The sequence below is a fragment of the Tribolium madens genome, unplaced genomic scaffold (assembly GCF_015345945.1).
Source record: "Tribolium madens isolate multiple individuals breed KSU strain unplaced genomic scaffold, Tmad_KSU_1.1 Scaffold_97;HRSCAF=244;Tcas5.2_LG3a, whole genome shotgun sequence".
NCBI lineage: Eukaryota > Metazoa > Arthropoda > Insecta > Coleoptera > Tenebrionidae > Tribolium > Tribolium madens.
In genome coordinates this window covers 2877340-2893057 of record NW_025401069.1, presented here as the reverse complement: position 1 = coordinate 2893057, position 15718 = coordinate 2877340, and the positions used below count along the sequence as shown (strand labels likewise).

The 15718-nt window shown below is 33.0% G+C and overlaps 3 protein-coding genes across 4 annotated transcripts in view; 2 read left to right on the top strand and 1 right to left on the bottom strand.

The window, feature by feature from the left end:
* The window catches only part of LOC123014741 (sestrin homolog), a 170759-nt gene that overhangs the window by 139425 nt on the left and 15616 nt on the right, over positions 1-15718 (bottom strand). For both annotated transcript variants that reach the window (XM_044413995.1, XM_044413998.1), the window contains exon 2: positions 12985-13602. In XM_044413995.1, the coding sequence (XP_044269930.1) occupies positions 12985-13419 (435 nt within the window). In that variant the 5' untranslated portion in view covers positions 13420-13602. The remainder of the gene's footprint in view (positions 1-12984; positions 13603-15718) is intronic.
* Positions 7626-8864, top strand: LOC123014742 (integrin beta-PS-like). Its single transcript, XM_044413999.1, has 5 exons — positions 7626-7790; positions 7918-8050; positions 8102-8199; positions 8248-8607; positions 8654-8864. Exons 1-5 carry the CDS (start codon positions 7659-7661, stop codon positions 8807-8809), a joined length of 879 nt encoding a protein of 292 aa, XP_044269934.1. The 5' UTR covers positions 7626-7658; the 3' UTR covers positions 8810-8864.
* LOC123014744 (integrin beta-PS-like) lies at positions 8869-10518 on the top strand. The gene is made up of 4 exons (XM_044414001.1): positions 8869-9671; positions 9736-9898; positions 9947-10113; positions 10165-10518. Exons 1-4 carry the CDS (start codon positions 9537-9539, stop codon positions 10471-10473), a joined length of 774 nt encoding a protein of 257 aa, XP_044269936.1. The 5' UTR covers positions 8869-9536; the 3' UTR covers positions 10474-10518.

The window sequence follows — 15718 nt, the reverse complement described above, 5'->3', positions numbered from 1 at the left end:
ATATTCAGGGGATTTACATAATTTTCAATGTGGGATTCCCCAAAGTGACGCATGCGCAGACAAATTCAATGGGGATTCACATAATTTTCAATGTGGGATTCCCCAAAGTGACGCATGCGRAGACAAATTCAATGCATGACATCATGATCCAAAAATAGCACACAATTCTCAGAATTTTGAGTGGGGGATTCCCGGAATCCAGGAGTGGGATCCGGATTCCTGGAACCAGGATCCAGGAGTGGGGGTCTAAATTCCCGGAAATGGCGCATGCGCAGATGAAGTGAATTAGAATCGGCACAGCTTAACTACTGAAATGTTAAACTTCTTGTACCTATTTAAGAATTCAAAGAGCAGTTAGTTTAAAATAGGTACATACTAATACGTGTATCTTTCTTCGATCATATTTTTTTTGTATGAATCTTTAGAACTTCAGAAAGATATTTTTAATAATTTAAAATTTACAAATGAGGATACACATTTAACAATCGTGGTGCAATTTACTAGTATATAAAACATATATCACTGTATTATTTGAAGTAACCTTATTTCCAATGCAAAAGTGAATTTTGTTGTTTCTGTTTTAAGTTCGTGGATAATGAATTTTTCCTGCTGCTGTCTTTGTTTTGTAAACGTTACCTTTAATAATTCATAATTATCTTCTAGTGCCTCTCTCCTCCAATATTTATTTTTTGACCTCTGGCACGTATTGAAAAATGTGAGCTAATCAAGCTAATTGCCGTGCGGTAAAGCGGCCTTTGAGAAGTCAAATTTAGGTAAAAAAAAATTTGCCGAGATAACAGTTGGAATTCTCACATTTAAATCGAAATTACAAGGTGTGGAAAACAATAGGCTGAACATTAGTCGACATTCTTGTTTACACAACAAAAACTGATACGGACCGTGAAGCAGTTGTCTTTTGACGTTTTTATTCCGGCAGAATGGATCATTGCCTTACATACGCACTATAATTACGAGTCGGTTTCCATTCGATTGTAACTGCGATTGTACATTCTCGATTCCGTTTTAACAATCCTAACGATGAGAAAACATAGCGATTTAATTCCAAGTTAAACATACAGAAAGCAGGCTAGTCTCATAACGTGGTCACACTTCATTACATTTTTCGCGGAAAAAACTCGTCGTTGAAGAGAAAAATTATCACGCCAAAAATATAGCAAAAACAACTTCACCTCTGGGCTGAAACAAGACGAGAGAAACTCGCAATAAAATCGCATCTAACTCTCCTTACCGGTATCCGAGTGGACGTTTTTTTAAACGTATCTGGAGGCCGAAGCAGCGTAATTAAGTATCTGCTGAACTAACCGTTCATTGTGGTGATTGATGTTACGTTTGCATAAAGAAAACTTCCAAGAAAGTAGTGCGAGATTTATAATTACAATTTTAAACAAATTGCCCTAGGTGTGATATTTTTTAATTTAAATTGATGCATGGACAATATTAAGAAACGGGAACAGGTTTGCAACTTTGTAACCCACCGGACGTTTTAATTTAACACTCATAAATCTTGAATCGCTGATTATTATTAAGAAGTTTACTGTTTACAGATTACACCCCAATTTATAAATTATTAAAACTTAAACCCGAAAAAAGTTAATACCTTGTTAGTTCGTATTAAGTTAGACGAAGCGACTAAATAAAACTTCTTTTTTGACAATAATTTCAAACTTTGCTAAACCAAGATATAGCGCGCTGAAAACAATGCCTACCGACTGTAAATATCCAGCTGTGTGGAAGTAGAATATAAATTTCTGGTTAGTAAAGCCGACAAGCCGTATACCTAATGTTGCTAAAATAAAAAAAATGTTTCTTTCCTTACATTATGCTAATATATATTCTGCAGAGAGAGTCGGAGAATTCTCGTGCATGATGATACGTTATCCATGGAATAAAAGCGATGAGACAAAACTGGTCCGGTGGAAAACGAAAACCGCAACCTAACCTACTCATTAAGAAATTTATCAAAACGAACAGTAACGAAATAATAATTGTTCCTTCTGACAAGACCAAATAAAGATGAACACTGAAACCCCTCCCCGAATTAAGTAATAGCTCCAAGAAAAATTCCCAACCTGGTGTATATTTATGAATCAATTTATTACATCTACATGTCTTTCCTTTGTTAACATCTCAGCTACTAAATTATTAAAGCGTGAGGTCAACGTTTCAGTAATGTCCAAATTCATTTTCGAAAAAACCAAACCATAAGTTAAATTTCGACATTAGAGCGAGTTAGGTTTTCGATACTCGAAACTCATTAGGCTTCCATGACATCATCAAACGTGAACAAGCAACAAGTCTGAGCAAACCGTCTTCATTAAAAATGTGCTCGTGACCTGCCCCCGAACTAAACTTACGGAATACAGGCCAAAGCAAATCGAAAATTAATGCATTCTTCCGGAACTTTCTAAATGTTGATATAATTTGCTGTTTAGATGCCCCGTTTCGTTCCACTGCATACACTGTATGCCACGTTTATAGGTGATCTGACCCAAGGCACTTGGTCAGCCAGAACAACACACTAGTGAACTCCAACCACTGACATTTTGCAAACACACAAGTTATTTTTAAATGACTTAATTTTTAAACTGTGATTCTAGGGCAATATAATATCTGAGTTTAATTCTAACACAATTTAAAAATTTTAACACATTACAAAAACTTCCTTACGGATTTTTCGAATCCATTCCAACCTTTTATGTTGGTTTGGGTTAATATTGTTAAGAATTTTAATTCTAAGCAATATTTACTCAAAAAAATTCAAACTCAATTTTTTATTTTCATTTTGAAAATGCTCACCTCATTTTTCATTCCACAAAATAAAGATTATTGTGTCTACATATTAAAAAAATCTATTATTTTAAGTAACAGTCAAAAACTATTATTAAAAACCACACCCGCTATTTTCCGGTTTCTTCGTTTTAAAAATGTTCAAGAGTGAATCAAAATAGCTTGTAGAAGCTTTAGCACTGTTATTTTCGTTTTTAAATACATCCAGTATTAAAAAAATCACTACTCTTGAAGTAAATCGTGTTCACATAAAACAAATTGAATTAAAAAAATGTTGCAAATGCAAGCTTCGTTTCGCTAAATGGTAAATTCTGATGGTAAAAATGACCGTATGTATGGCCGCAGTTCGTCAGAGCATTAAAATAATAATAAATGTAATAATCCAGAAATAAACGTAATATGTCATCAAAAATATTGCTAAATAAAAAACAATAGTTTGGTTAACATTTTTGAATAATTCTTTGGATCAAAAGTCAGTTTAAGTTTTCGATTTAAAATTACGACTACAAGCAGCCTTAAGAATAAATCAAGACAAAGCTCGTTGAATTGTTAATCCAACTGAGGTAAAAAAAATCAGTATTGTGTACCATTCAACAATACAATTGAAAATTAAGCTTGTTATGGCCTTTATGATAATGAAACCTTTAGTCAGGCAATGGTCGTCCTCGAAGGCAGTAAATATAGATTCTCGTAAAAAAATGCAAATAAATGGCACAATGCCTGAAGATACCCTGCCTGACTAACTATTAAAACAATATTTCTTGTCCTTAGCGAGGAGTAAAAGGAATGACTGAAAGACCGCTTACACAAGTTGGTGAAATAAATCCCAATTTAAAAAGTGTAAATGGTACTCTGCTACCAATTACCGTTGGATTCGTGATCGGTCGATCGACCATATGGCATTGCATTTGTCAACATTTAGTTGTTTCCATTCGTATTATATTGTTTTAAACACCTCTTCAGTTTTCTTAAAGGATCAGTTTGCATGACACGGAATGGGTAGGTATATCGTACGTGAGGTGAATAATTTGTCCCTCTCAAATAAGATAACAGGACGAAATCTTAACATTCCCGCTACCATGCGAACTAGACTTTATTGTGTTGTCCGAAACATTCGAAAAACGGATTTACCATTTCGAGAACCCAGAACCATATTTCGCTATTTTTCACGGACTTTGTACCACATGCTCCGAAAAGTAATATCGACACCAGCCTATATTGATTCGTAGTGCGGAAAAAGTGTTTGCCCAGTGTTAAGTTATCATTATCACGATATTCGAAAGATCTAACGATAAACCGACAAATTTCACAGAAATAATGGATATAAAAACATGAATCTAACTGAGACTCGTCACGCGAATACATCAACCAATCATTTTAAGATTCTTTCCGCGGATGGATTAAAGCAGTGGCGTAGCCATGGGAAACCCAACCCCACACCATTCAAAGTTAATTAAGAAAAATTGAATAGAAGCAAAATTGAAACACAAGTTATTGATCAAAAAAGCCAAGAAGCAAAGCCGTCTTTCTACCCTTCTCCAAATTCTCTTACACCGAAAATTATGTAGATACAATTTTTTAATTAATTTAGGAAATGTTTCAGTAGCCATTAAATGTACTTTTATAGATTAAAACGCAATGTTTAAACGACTTTTAATAAAGCTTAAGACGTAAAGTATACCAAATTTAATATTTTTTATAAAAAATTGATAGGTATAGGTACACTTGAAATTTCTCCCAAGTTAAAAGAAAAAAGTCTCATTAAGTATCGTATCTCGTAATATTATTCTGTAAATTTATATCTAAAACTAAAAATAAAAGTACTTTAGCAAAATTTTGTCCTGCTTTTAAATGAAGTAATTTATCCTTTGGACTTGGTGGGTAACTGGCAATTTTATTATTTTTTATCTGTGTGTGTACAGTATTATTTTAGCAATTATTTCTTTAATTTGTCACTTAAGTTATCACTTCAATTAAATAATCACTTCCTGTCAGTCGGTCTAATCAGCCAGTTACTGTACGGTTTTGCAGACTATAATTTGTAAAATAAGTACTGTGAAATTCATTAGGCAAAATAAATTTAATATTTTGTCAACAGGCGGAAGTGTTGAACATGAATTCTCGTATACTCTTCTTACTCCGTCTTTAAATGGAACATAATTACCTTCGCCAAGTTTAGTATTTCGCTTTTCTTAACTCCACAATACAGTTTTTTCATAGAAAGTCTAGACTAAAATTGCAATTTCCTCTAATAAGTCCACGTAACATAAGTCATTACTGTAATTATTGTTATTAGAAACGTCTGTGTGCCTTGAAAGAGTGTAAATATTTTTATACTAGATTTGTTTCGAATCAATGTTTCAAATGACAAACGCCAGAAAATTTAAAACCTCATTAATCTAGACCAGGCAGAACAATGGTGAATGCAGTGAAAGTAATAATGAGTAATTCCCACAAAAAAATTCTTACAACATTAACAGATCATCAATCAAGTCGCTTTAACAGGAAGACTGTTCGCAGTGTCAGATTATTCAAAGAAATCGGGCCATTCTAAAATACACATTCTTAGTAATAACGAGTAAAAACTCCACACTAATCCTTCTTTTGAACTATCCGAATTATAAAATTTAAATGTTATTCAAAATGCCGCTCGGATACATATCTACTCTTTTAAACCAATTAAATTCTAAGAGTCAAGCTATTACTTTAATAATTTCAGCTGTTCAATCCGCATTCTGCTAACACAGGCACAAATTTATTTAACTAACTTTCTAGACCTATTAATAAAGAACACAAAATTAGTCATTTTTATGACCCTTTTTGAGCAAATTTATCACTGAATTTTATTAAGCTTAATTCTCTAATGTAGGTTTCGTGGATCCGAACACATTAGTAAAAACAGTTCGATTAAAATATTTTTTTTTAATTAATGATCCGTAAATTGCATCACAACGATACGCCTTTAAAAGACTATTTCCTACGGGTAAAACCCAAGTCGTAAATCCACAAAAACCGAAGTTTATAACTAACAAAATAAATAACAACATCTCTCTGTACTCTAAGAACATTGTTAGCAAACTTATTACAAGTATTAAAGATTTTACATGACTTGGCTTCAAAAATTGAATTGTGGAAAAAGTTGCAATTTAATAATAAAGTTGCTACTTTATCCTCAAAACACGATCGTTTAATTAAAATGTAATTTTGCAAATCGTAAGGTTAAATCGATTTGGAAGCCTTGCATGATCCAAAAAACCCTTTTCCTTATTTGGAAGAAAAATATAACAACCGTATCCATTCGACTTTCATTTTATACTCTCAATGGTACAATAAATCGTGATATACTAAAACCGTTCATAATAAGTTTAATTAGTTGTAATTAGCGATGTTTAAAATGTAAATAATTTACAATCTCATTAAAATTCTATTATCTATTTCGTTGTAAAACTCAAAATTTTACCAAAGGATTTAATAACCTCAACATCAAACATTTGCAATTTCATAATACAAATTTTATTAGATGAGAAAGGCGAGCACAAAACTATTTTCATCAATGCATATTTATAACCCGATATTGTGCTAAAAGGAATAATGCGAATAAAGTGGAACACTGTAATTACTTCAACGTTTATGAATTTATGACTTTTCTACGCTACGCACCTGATTATAATTTTTTTATACCCACCAATAGTTCGGATAAGCTGAATCTCACACTACATAACCATCAGGCATGGAGAAGAAAAATCGTGTAATAGACGTTCTTCATAACGCTTGAAATTAATGTTCTGTAGCAGAAATGAAACATAAAGCTGTCGAAGAGATAAGTTGAATATTCTGTTGATAAACTAAAAGCCTGCGTTGGCGGTTTTAAATGGAAGAAGCGCTTCAAGAGAATCGAATCACAAGCCCTGCTTTGGCCAAATTTTTAAGCCAGAAACAGATAACACGTTGAATTGGTAACAGAATGGTTGCTCAACAATAACGTTACACAACATAAATTATTAGCAAAAACAATCATCCATCTACCGCAAACAGCAACAAAAAGGGTACATAAAATCGCAACTTTGAATTATGCGGTCAAGGACCCGTTTTGCATTAATAAAACCTTTTCAAAAAGCCACGAGTATTTTTTTACTATCAAATAAATACACAATGAACCTTTTACACCCTCACATGCTCCCGTATGTGTACAACAAGTAAAGAAATCCATAAAATATTTGTCGAAACACACTTTTACGACCCTTCTTTCATATTCTTGCGGAATATTTTTTTAACGTTTAATGAATTCTCCTTCAAAGTTATTTATTACCGACATTTAATTTATTTCGGCTTGATATCCAATTCCAGCTTTACAAAGAGAATTAATTGTCATCCAATCCAGAAAAGGCATGATTAAAAAATTAGGTTAGGTTTCTTCCCTACATCAAGTCCACACTTGATTTCCATATGCCTAAAATAAAAAAAAAACTAACGCTCCCTTTGAGCAAAATAATCTCAATAAAATTTTATAACCGTGTTGTAAATTTTCGAGTAAAAAGTAAACAGCGAACAAACTTTGAACTTAAATTTGGAAATTATGCGAACAATATCGCACAATCTCTTTTACTCTACATGGGTGTCTTGTCTTCAAGTTACGACAGGCATTCTAAATGCACGTTTGAAAGCAATAAAAATAAATCACATTTGGGGTGATTTCCATAAAGACAAAGCCAGGATCTGTCAATAAATAATTTCAATCAGAAAAAATCTCTTGTAAATATTATTAACCTACGCGAGGTTATCAAAATATGACCCCTAACAACTTATCTTAAAAAACTGCAATAACGAACTAGTATAACGCAAGCTGTAAAATGTTTCTGATTGGACTTCTTCCACTTCTCTATATTTTTTTACCAATTCATTCACACGACACCTGCGAGACCTTACAAACCTGCCACGAATGTATCCAAACACCTGAATGCTTTTGGTACTTGGGAAAGAATGTAAGTAAGAAATATCTAACAATATTTTTTTAAATTAGCAAAACTTTCTAAATTTCTCCTAAACATCTGGTGGACATGTAACTTATTTAAGTGTATCAAATGTGAAATTATCAAATTCTCCAAACAGGTGACAGACAGCCGTTGCTTCCACTACAATGCCAATACCACCGAAAAATACAAAGAACACGTTTACAATCCCAACAGTACGGTAAATTTCGTCAAACACAATCTACAAAAAAGGATTCTGCAACTTCGTAAAAGTGAGTCAAAATTTAAAAAATTCAGTATGTTATTACATACAACTTTTGTAGATATTCCGGTTGTTCTGGAAGTCATACTGACGGTTCCACATGACACAATTCTCGTCCCAGATGTAGAACACATTGAAATTCAATTTACTCGTAGCACGGTAAAAGTAATAATTTTTTATTAATATAGCAAAACAGTAAATTTTCAGTCTAAACATGGTAAAATTAAAATTGAAGCAGTAAAGTGTCCTGAAAATCCTTCAAAACTCAACCAAGAAATCCACCTCTTCACAAAAAAATCTTTTCAAAATCTGACTCTAGAAATAGAACTTTTATGCACATGTCCTTGTGAAAAACCAGAAAAAAGTAATTTCAATCATCCCCAATGTTCCGGTCGAGGTACTTTAAAATGTGGAATTTGTAAATGTCATTCTGGATTTGGAAAATTTTGTGAATGTAATCAGCCTGCAGACCCTAAAGAATGTTTTCACAAAAATAAAGAATGCTCTGGAAGGGGTACCTGTATGTGTGGAGTTTGTGAATGTGATATAAGAGAAAATTATGGAGAGGTAATATTTTTTAGGTATTAATACTTTTAGGTATTAATATTTTTAGAGAATTTTTGGAAAATTCTGCGAATGTGACAACTTTTCATGCAAACGTTTCAAAGGTAAAATCTGTGGAGGAGATGATCACGGATTTTGTGATTGTGGACGCTGCATGTGCTTTCCAGGATGGAAAGGAAAAAATTGTGGTAGTCGCGATAATTGATCACGTTTTCTCATGTTATATATAATAAAAGAAAAACAGATGTTTTCCAATTGAACATTTCTGTAATTGAACCTTGAAAAATTGTTTAGATTCAATCCCCAGATGCAACACTTTCACATAAATGGTTTTAAAACGTATCTTCATCGAAACTCCGAGTCGTAAACAATAATGAATTTGAGACGCTCAGTCGAGCTCGGTGAAAAGGGCAGCGTTCGTGAAAAGAATTTCTAAATAGTAAAAGCAAACTATTTTTTCACTCAAACACTCGAATCGCTGCAAAAGATTTCCTTTAGTCGGTGGTAGCAGCTGAATGGAAAATAAAACTAAACCAAAGCAATCCCTGCTTAACAAACTTGCAGTGATCAATTGTGAGTTTTTTTCGGATTGATATCGAGAGTTTCCTTGCAAATATTTAACTGCAGTAATAAAATCTTGCGTCGAACACGAGCGAAAGTTAATGGTAATTATTCCTGAAAGTTTGATGCTGTTTTAGCTATTCCTGAAAATGCAAAACTCGGCTTTTATTGAGTCCTTGGAACAAAAACGCCATTCACTTCCCAAAAACTAAACCCTCAGATCGAATCTTATAATTTAAATTTTACGCTTACTAGCTGATATTTTACTCATATCTTCAATCACGAGGAAATGATGCAACGTCGACCTTTAACACCGACTTTCATTGAAAGAAATTTCCACTTGTTCAGTCGTTTTCAACTCGGCAGCAAAAATGCCATTCAAGCTGATAATAATCCTGTTGATTTTGAAATTTATTCAAGTGCAGCCTGGGGACAATTGTGACTCTCTTAGAAAATGCCAAGATTGCATTCATGCACCATCGTGCGGCTGGTACCTCCAATATCGTGTGAGCATCCAGACAAATACAAACGGCTTCCAATTAAAACCAAACTTTTATTACAAAATTTTAGTCAGCTAATGGATCCGGATGTTTCGACAACGACTATCTCGAGCAACATAAAACCGACACCGTGAACGGCTACTCCTTCCCACCGAGAGCAAGTTTTCACATTGTCAAAAACGAAAAGAGTAACCCAATCTCTCCACAAGAAGTATCGCTCAATCTGAGACTCAGTAAGTAAAAACCGAGCCGTCACCAATACCCCACGAAAACAATTTCAGATGACCCCTTCACGTTTCCTATAACCTTAACACCTGGACCCCAATGGCTGCACAAAAGCATCGAACTAAGGCACAATCTCAAAAAACAACAAGTCGTAAAGTTGACTTTTTTCACCAACTGCGGCAATCGCAAAATAACCGAGAGCGACAAATGTGACAACATTGAAGTAACTGAGCTAAAAATGAGGTGCTTACCAATTTGATAAGATTGATTTAAGTTGGGTAAACCGGTGACGTTCTGGGTCAAAGTGGAACAGAAACAATGCTCGAAAAGACAACCCGAACAAATAAAACGAATCAAAATCTACCTCACTCCTGGCGATGCAGTTTTTCGACTGCATTTGTACGCTTACTGCTATTGTCCTTGCGAAATGGACGATGCAGTTTCTAATCCAAAAGTCGTTCCTCAATGCAGGAAAAGAGGAAGCTTCGAATGTGGCGTTTGTTACTGCAACGACGGCTTTGCAGGAAAAAATTGTGAAATCAATACGTCAAATACACTTTCAGGAAAACCGTATAAGAATTGAATAATTTATTTTTTGATTATAAATACACCAAATTTATATGTGTTACTTAAATTCCTTTTATACTTAAACAGGATAAAACAGACCCAGAGACACAACCGTAACTGCAAGACTTGTTTAATCTAGTTCATTTATATAGGTACTTCTACCATAAAATATCAATTATTAATTAAAGCAGCAGGAAAGGCGATTGAGCTTCACGTGAAATTTATGGTTCATTATGACGGCATGAACAGCATATTTCAAATGTGTGAATAAAGCACAATTATCAGCTCTGTATCTTTCAAACACAATAAAAAAAAAGAAATAACCATATTCCAGTAGATGCAGGTGCTGGTGTTTCTTCCTAAGGATTTATAATTCTCTACTGTCTAATAATATAATTAATTTTGAGACAAATAAACTGCTGTAAAGTCAGTTAGCTGCTGATTTAAGCCGGATTTAAGCTGTAAACTAAAATTGATTGTGCCTAAATACCAGACGCAGTTGATAACTTGAAAGGTGTCAAAAAATACGAGCCATATAATTTTTATTTGCTACGACTAATAGAATTTTAAAAAACTGCCAAACGAAATTAGTATTCACAAGGTATAGGTTTCAAAACCTATCAACAACTTTTACGACTCTTGTATATGTGTACTTCCCTTGAGAGAATTTCGAAAATCTGATAAAAACGCCATTAGACTACACGTGAGTCTCATCATGGAATTTACGAGCGAATTTTCGCATTCATAAAAAGCGTGCATTTTCCGATAATGATTTATTTAATTCGAATCCTCTTTGATTACAGCCTGACGTGCAGTTTTTAAGCCGATTATCGTCAAATCCCAAAAGGATTTGAAAATTTTAATGATACCTTCCGGTTGAATTAATCACTCTTAGCCCAAATTAAATCAATCGATCGAACGCTATAATTAAATTTTCCCGCGAAAAAATTGTCGACGTTGAAAGTGCAATTCGAAAGGCCGATTACATCATTCGATCCACTTCTTGAAAATCACTTTTTATCTTTCAAAATAAAAAAGTTACGGCCACTATTGGGTTTATAGAGCGGCGGGTAGCGTCCATAATTTTTAAATCCTCTATCAGAATATTATGTGAAAAAATATTATCGAGGGTCACGTTCTAGAAAATCCATAAAATCCCTGTTACTCGTTTATTTGATGTTCAATTGTCTCTTTTTTCGGGCTGTGTGGATTAAATCGATTTTGTCCTGGATGATGTTTATTCAGTGGCAGTTTTAGTATCGAAATGTTTACCTGTTACCTGTGCTCCCTTTTAACGACACGGTTTATACATCTGATTGCGAGCAATCGGTTTTTAATCAGCTCAAACGGCCATTAACTGAGTACTGTATCACAATTCCACAAAGAAAATTTAACTTTTAATAAAAAAAACGTAAATCAAGAAAATAATAACGTTTAGCGACTTGTTTCTGAAATTTTAAGGTAAAATAAAAAATTACAGTTTAAATATACTAAAAACACGAAACTATTGCTCTAATCTTACTAGAAAATCACAGAACAATTTTTTTAAATAATTATTCAGCACCAAGTAACTTTATTAAAAATTCCATAATGTGAAAATAGTTTTAAAAAATCTTTATAATATGAATACATTGCTTTCATTTACATTCTCTATATTTTTTTGTAATTAGAAAATTTTATATCAGCTATTTATATTCCTTATTCGTGATCACGTTCAACATGAACAATTTGATTTACATTTCATTTTGCCCACTTTTATAATTATTCCTGACACCTGATAAATGGCATACACGGTACTGGTTCTCATAAAAATTTATTTATTCTTAAAAAAAAGTAAAGCAGTAACTTAGGCTCTTTAACTATTCCGCCTCCTCACTAATTGATTTTTTCCGTATAAAAAAATAATTAAGTTTAAAAAAAAATCACAAAATTTTAATCAAAACCTTTACATTCAACCGAATATTAAATATACGTACACGCAATCTCACGTAAATTTAATTTAAAATAATCGTGCACATTATAGTGTAGTGGCCATTTCGGTCGGATTTGGTTCGCGTTGCAGCTAATAATCGTTCGCTGCAAATCACATTACGCGAATTGGTTGCATACGGATTATGCTAAACTCTAACTACCGTTAGGAGGCTTGAATGAATTAATCCAGCTTATTTCAAATCGAATTTTAGCAAAGTTTCGACAAAACCAAGTGAATAAGCAAGATTCTTAAAATATGTTTAAAAAATTTGAAAAAAAACAGTTGGTCAAAATTTTGTCTGGCAATGTATAGAACAACCGCCAAATATGCTCGTTTCTCGATTGTAAAATAACAAATATTCGCTTATTTGCTCCATAAAGTTAATAATAAAGGCTGGTCTCACTGTGGCTTATTATATTCGTAATAAGGCTGGTTGGTCGTCGATTAAAAAATGCCTCATTAAAAACTAAGCAAACTAAGGGCGAGGGCGCTCCCGTTTTTAATGAGGGTGAATATTTAATAAAGGAGAGGTCGATAAGAAGAAGTCATTCTTACCTGCACGATTTCCAGGATATGTTGACATTTCTCCCTGACGTTGATGAAAGGACAACTAATTGATAACCTTAAAATGATAGGTAAATGTAGCGACACCAGATCCAAATACTCCTTGGGGACGTCATTAACGGTATTCCCGACAATGTCCGAATACGCGCATCCGTTCGACGCGTTCTGTAATCTCCGGCGTTCCGGCTGGGCCATCCGGTAATGTTTGGGACTACCGACGCCATCCAACCATCCCTCGACGGTCTTCGATATGACGTCCAACGCCACTTCTCTAATTTCATTGTCGCGCGAACAAATAGGCATGCAAAATCGCGAAATCAAATCCAAATCCTTGAATAAACCGTCGTAACTGTCCGAATCTACTTCGCGTGATCTACTTAGCTCGTTATTGTTATTTGATTTGTTAAATTCGGTTTGGACGAACATTATATTAAGGCAAACGATTTTAGTCAATTTCTTATATAATCCCTCTCTTTGATTCTCTTCAATTGTTAGCGCGTTTCGGGCTGATGTAATTTCGAATGAACTATTAGGAACTAGCTAATACTATTATAATACTGTATATTTTGATTTCAGTTGCGTTCACTTCTTGGATGTAGTACTGGAAACCTGAAAAAGAATACACATTGTATATAATTTTACATCGATGACATTCAATGCATGCATATACCACCAATATTATATTAATTTAATCTTTTTCTTTGTAAAATGTTGTTAACATTCGATATAGTTCTTACGATAATATGATAAAATACGTCATTCATAACAACATTATTTTTGTAAACAATTAGGTATCTTTTATAACACCTGAATTGTTATGGAAATAGAAAAACATTTTCTAATACATTCCAAAAAAAGTTATAAATCGTTAACTTATTTAAAACAGTTTTTGAATTAAACATATGTATAATTAATACAACATAAATTGCCATAAAACAACAAACAATTTTAGTGTACGTTCAATCCCCTGTACGGTCAATACTTTTTTTATACATTTCGTATTAACAAAAAAATAAATAACAAACTTCGCCCACACAAACCACAAAATAGGATGTATGCATAAAAAAAAATTTCGAAAAATTAAAATTAAAAAACAATCAATATCTATATACATATTTTAAAATCAGATACTCTAAAGAAAACGAATAAAGGTTATGCTAAATGGGCCAGTCCCCAGATTCACGTATAACGAGAAATCAACGTAAAAGTTTGTGTTAAATAACTCTCATATGCTACATCACTTTTGAAAACCTACAATAAATAATCAATTTACTTTGTATGTGAAAAGTTCGAAGATATGACATTTCAACCTCATTTAACGATTGATATGAAATAGCTATACAGTTCTCACGTTGGGAAGTGGTCACTTCCCAACCCGAAAACTATAAGGAAGTGACCACCACTCAACCTAAATTGTCATAAGTTATGTTTGTCAAACTTTTATAAATTCTTTAATACCTTTCTGTTCTTTAAGAAGGATGATTGTGAATAAAATAGTATACAAACCTTAGTAGTCGTTGCTTCACTGCAGCTCGGCTCATTGCTAACCGAGGCGCTTCGCGCCTTGGTCATCAATTTTCGCCTAGGCAATGAAGCATCTCCCACCTCGGTATGTAATCTACTATTTGCCCACCAAACCTGTAAATGTCAAATTAACATACGGTTGAAAACTATGTAAACAACGTGAAAACGTGTTTACTCGGAGGGCGGGAAAAACTCTCAAAAAATATTTCATTTTGTATAATAAAAACTTATTTATTAAAACACCATTTTACATAATAACCGTAGATATAAAATGCTGACGTGAATGATTGAAATAATTTTTTTCACTATTTAACTCTAATTAGAATAATACCGCCTATCTCCAAAAGACTTTTAACGTGACCTTATTTTGACGTAGAATAAAAAAAAAACAGATTTATTGATAAGAGGATCAAACAAAATTTAAAAAGTTAACTATTTTACAGAGTCTATTCATTAACGCACTCCGCTACACGTTGTGTCAAATTAATGTCGCCCTGTAAAATGCCAGTTACCTATCACCCGCAAGTGTAAGTAACTATTTCGTAATCCGTTGTAAAAAATCAAAACGTTGATCACTTTTAAAACCTAATATAATTCAAAAATATGTAAAAATCCTTTGCTGACTCATCAGAGCAAGACCAAAAGCAGTTACATAAAAAAATACTATAAGTAGTGACATAACAAGTCTCCCTATTAGGAATATTTACCAAGAACAAAATCACACGGTTGCAGCAATTAAACATTAAGGCTTTCTAAGAAACTCCTATACCATAATTGTAATACAAATAAATCTATTAAATAATTAAACAGACAGGGTGTTTCACACAACTTTACGAGGCTTGCGCCTAATGTACGCACCCAAATATACAAAATTCACAAAACACTAGATACAAAAAATATAAATTTAATTATTTAATTTTTGGAAACCCATGACTGTAGTTATCAAACTAATCACTGTTTCATTAATAGTCATAAACAGCAGATTTTCAGAGACAATTATCATTTGTTCTATGAAGAGATGGCATGAATATGATTTTAGTTTATTTATCTTAATTACTAACTAACTAAAAATTAACTTAAAACTAAAAAATGTAGTAATTTTTGAAAGGGTGAACAAACTAGAGAAAATTAGCCAATTTTTCCAAATTTGTAATCGAGTTCGTATCGGAATATTGCAATACTGATTGCAACTTACAGGCAC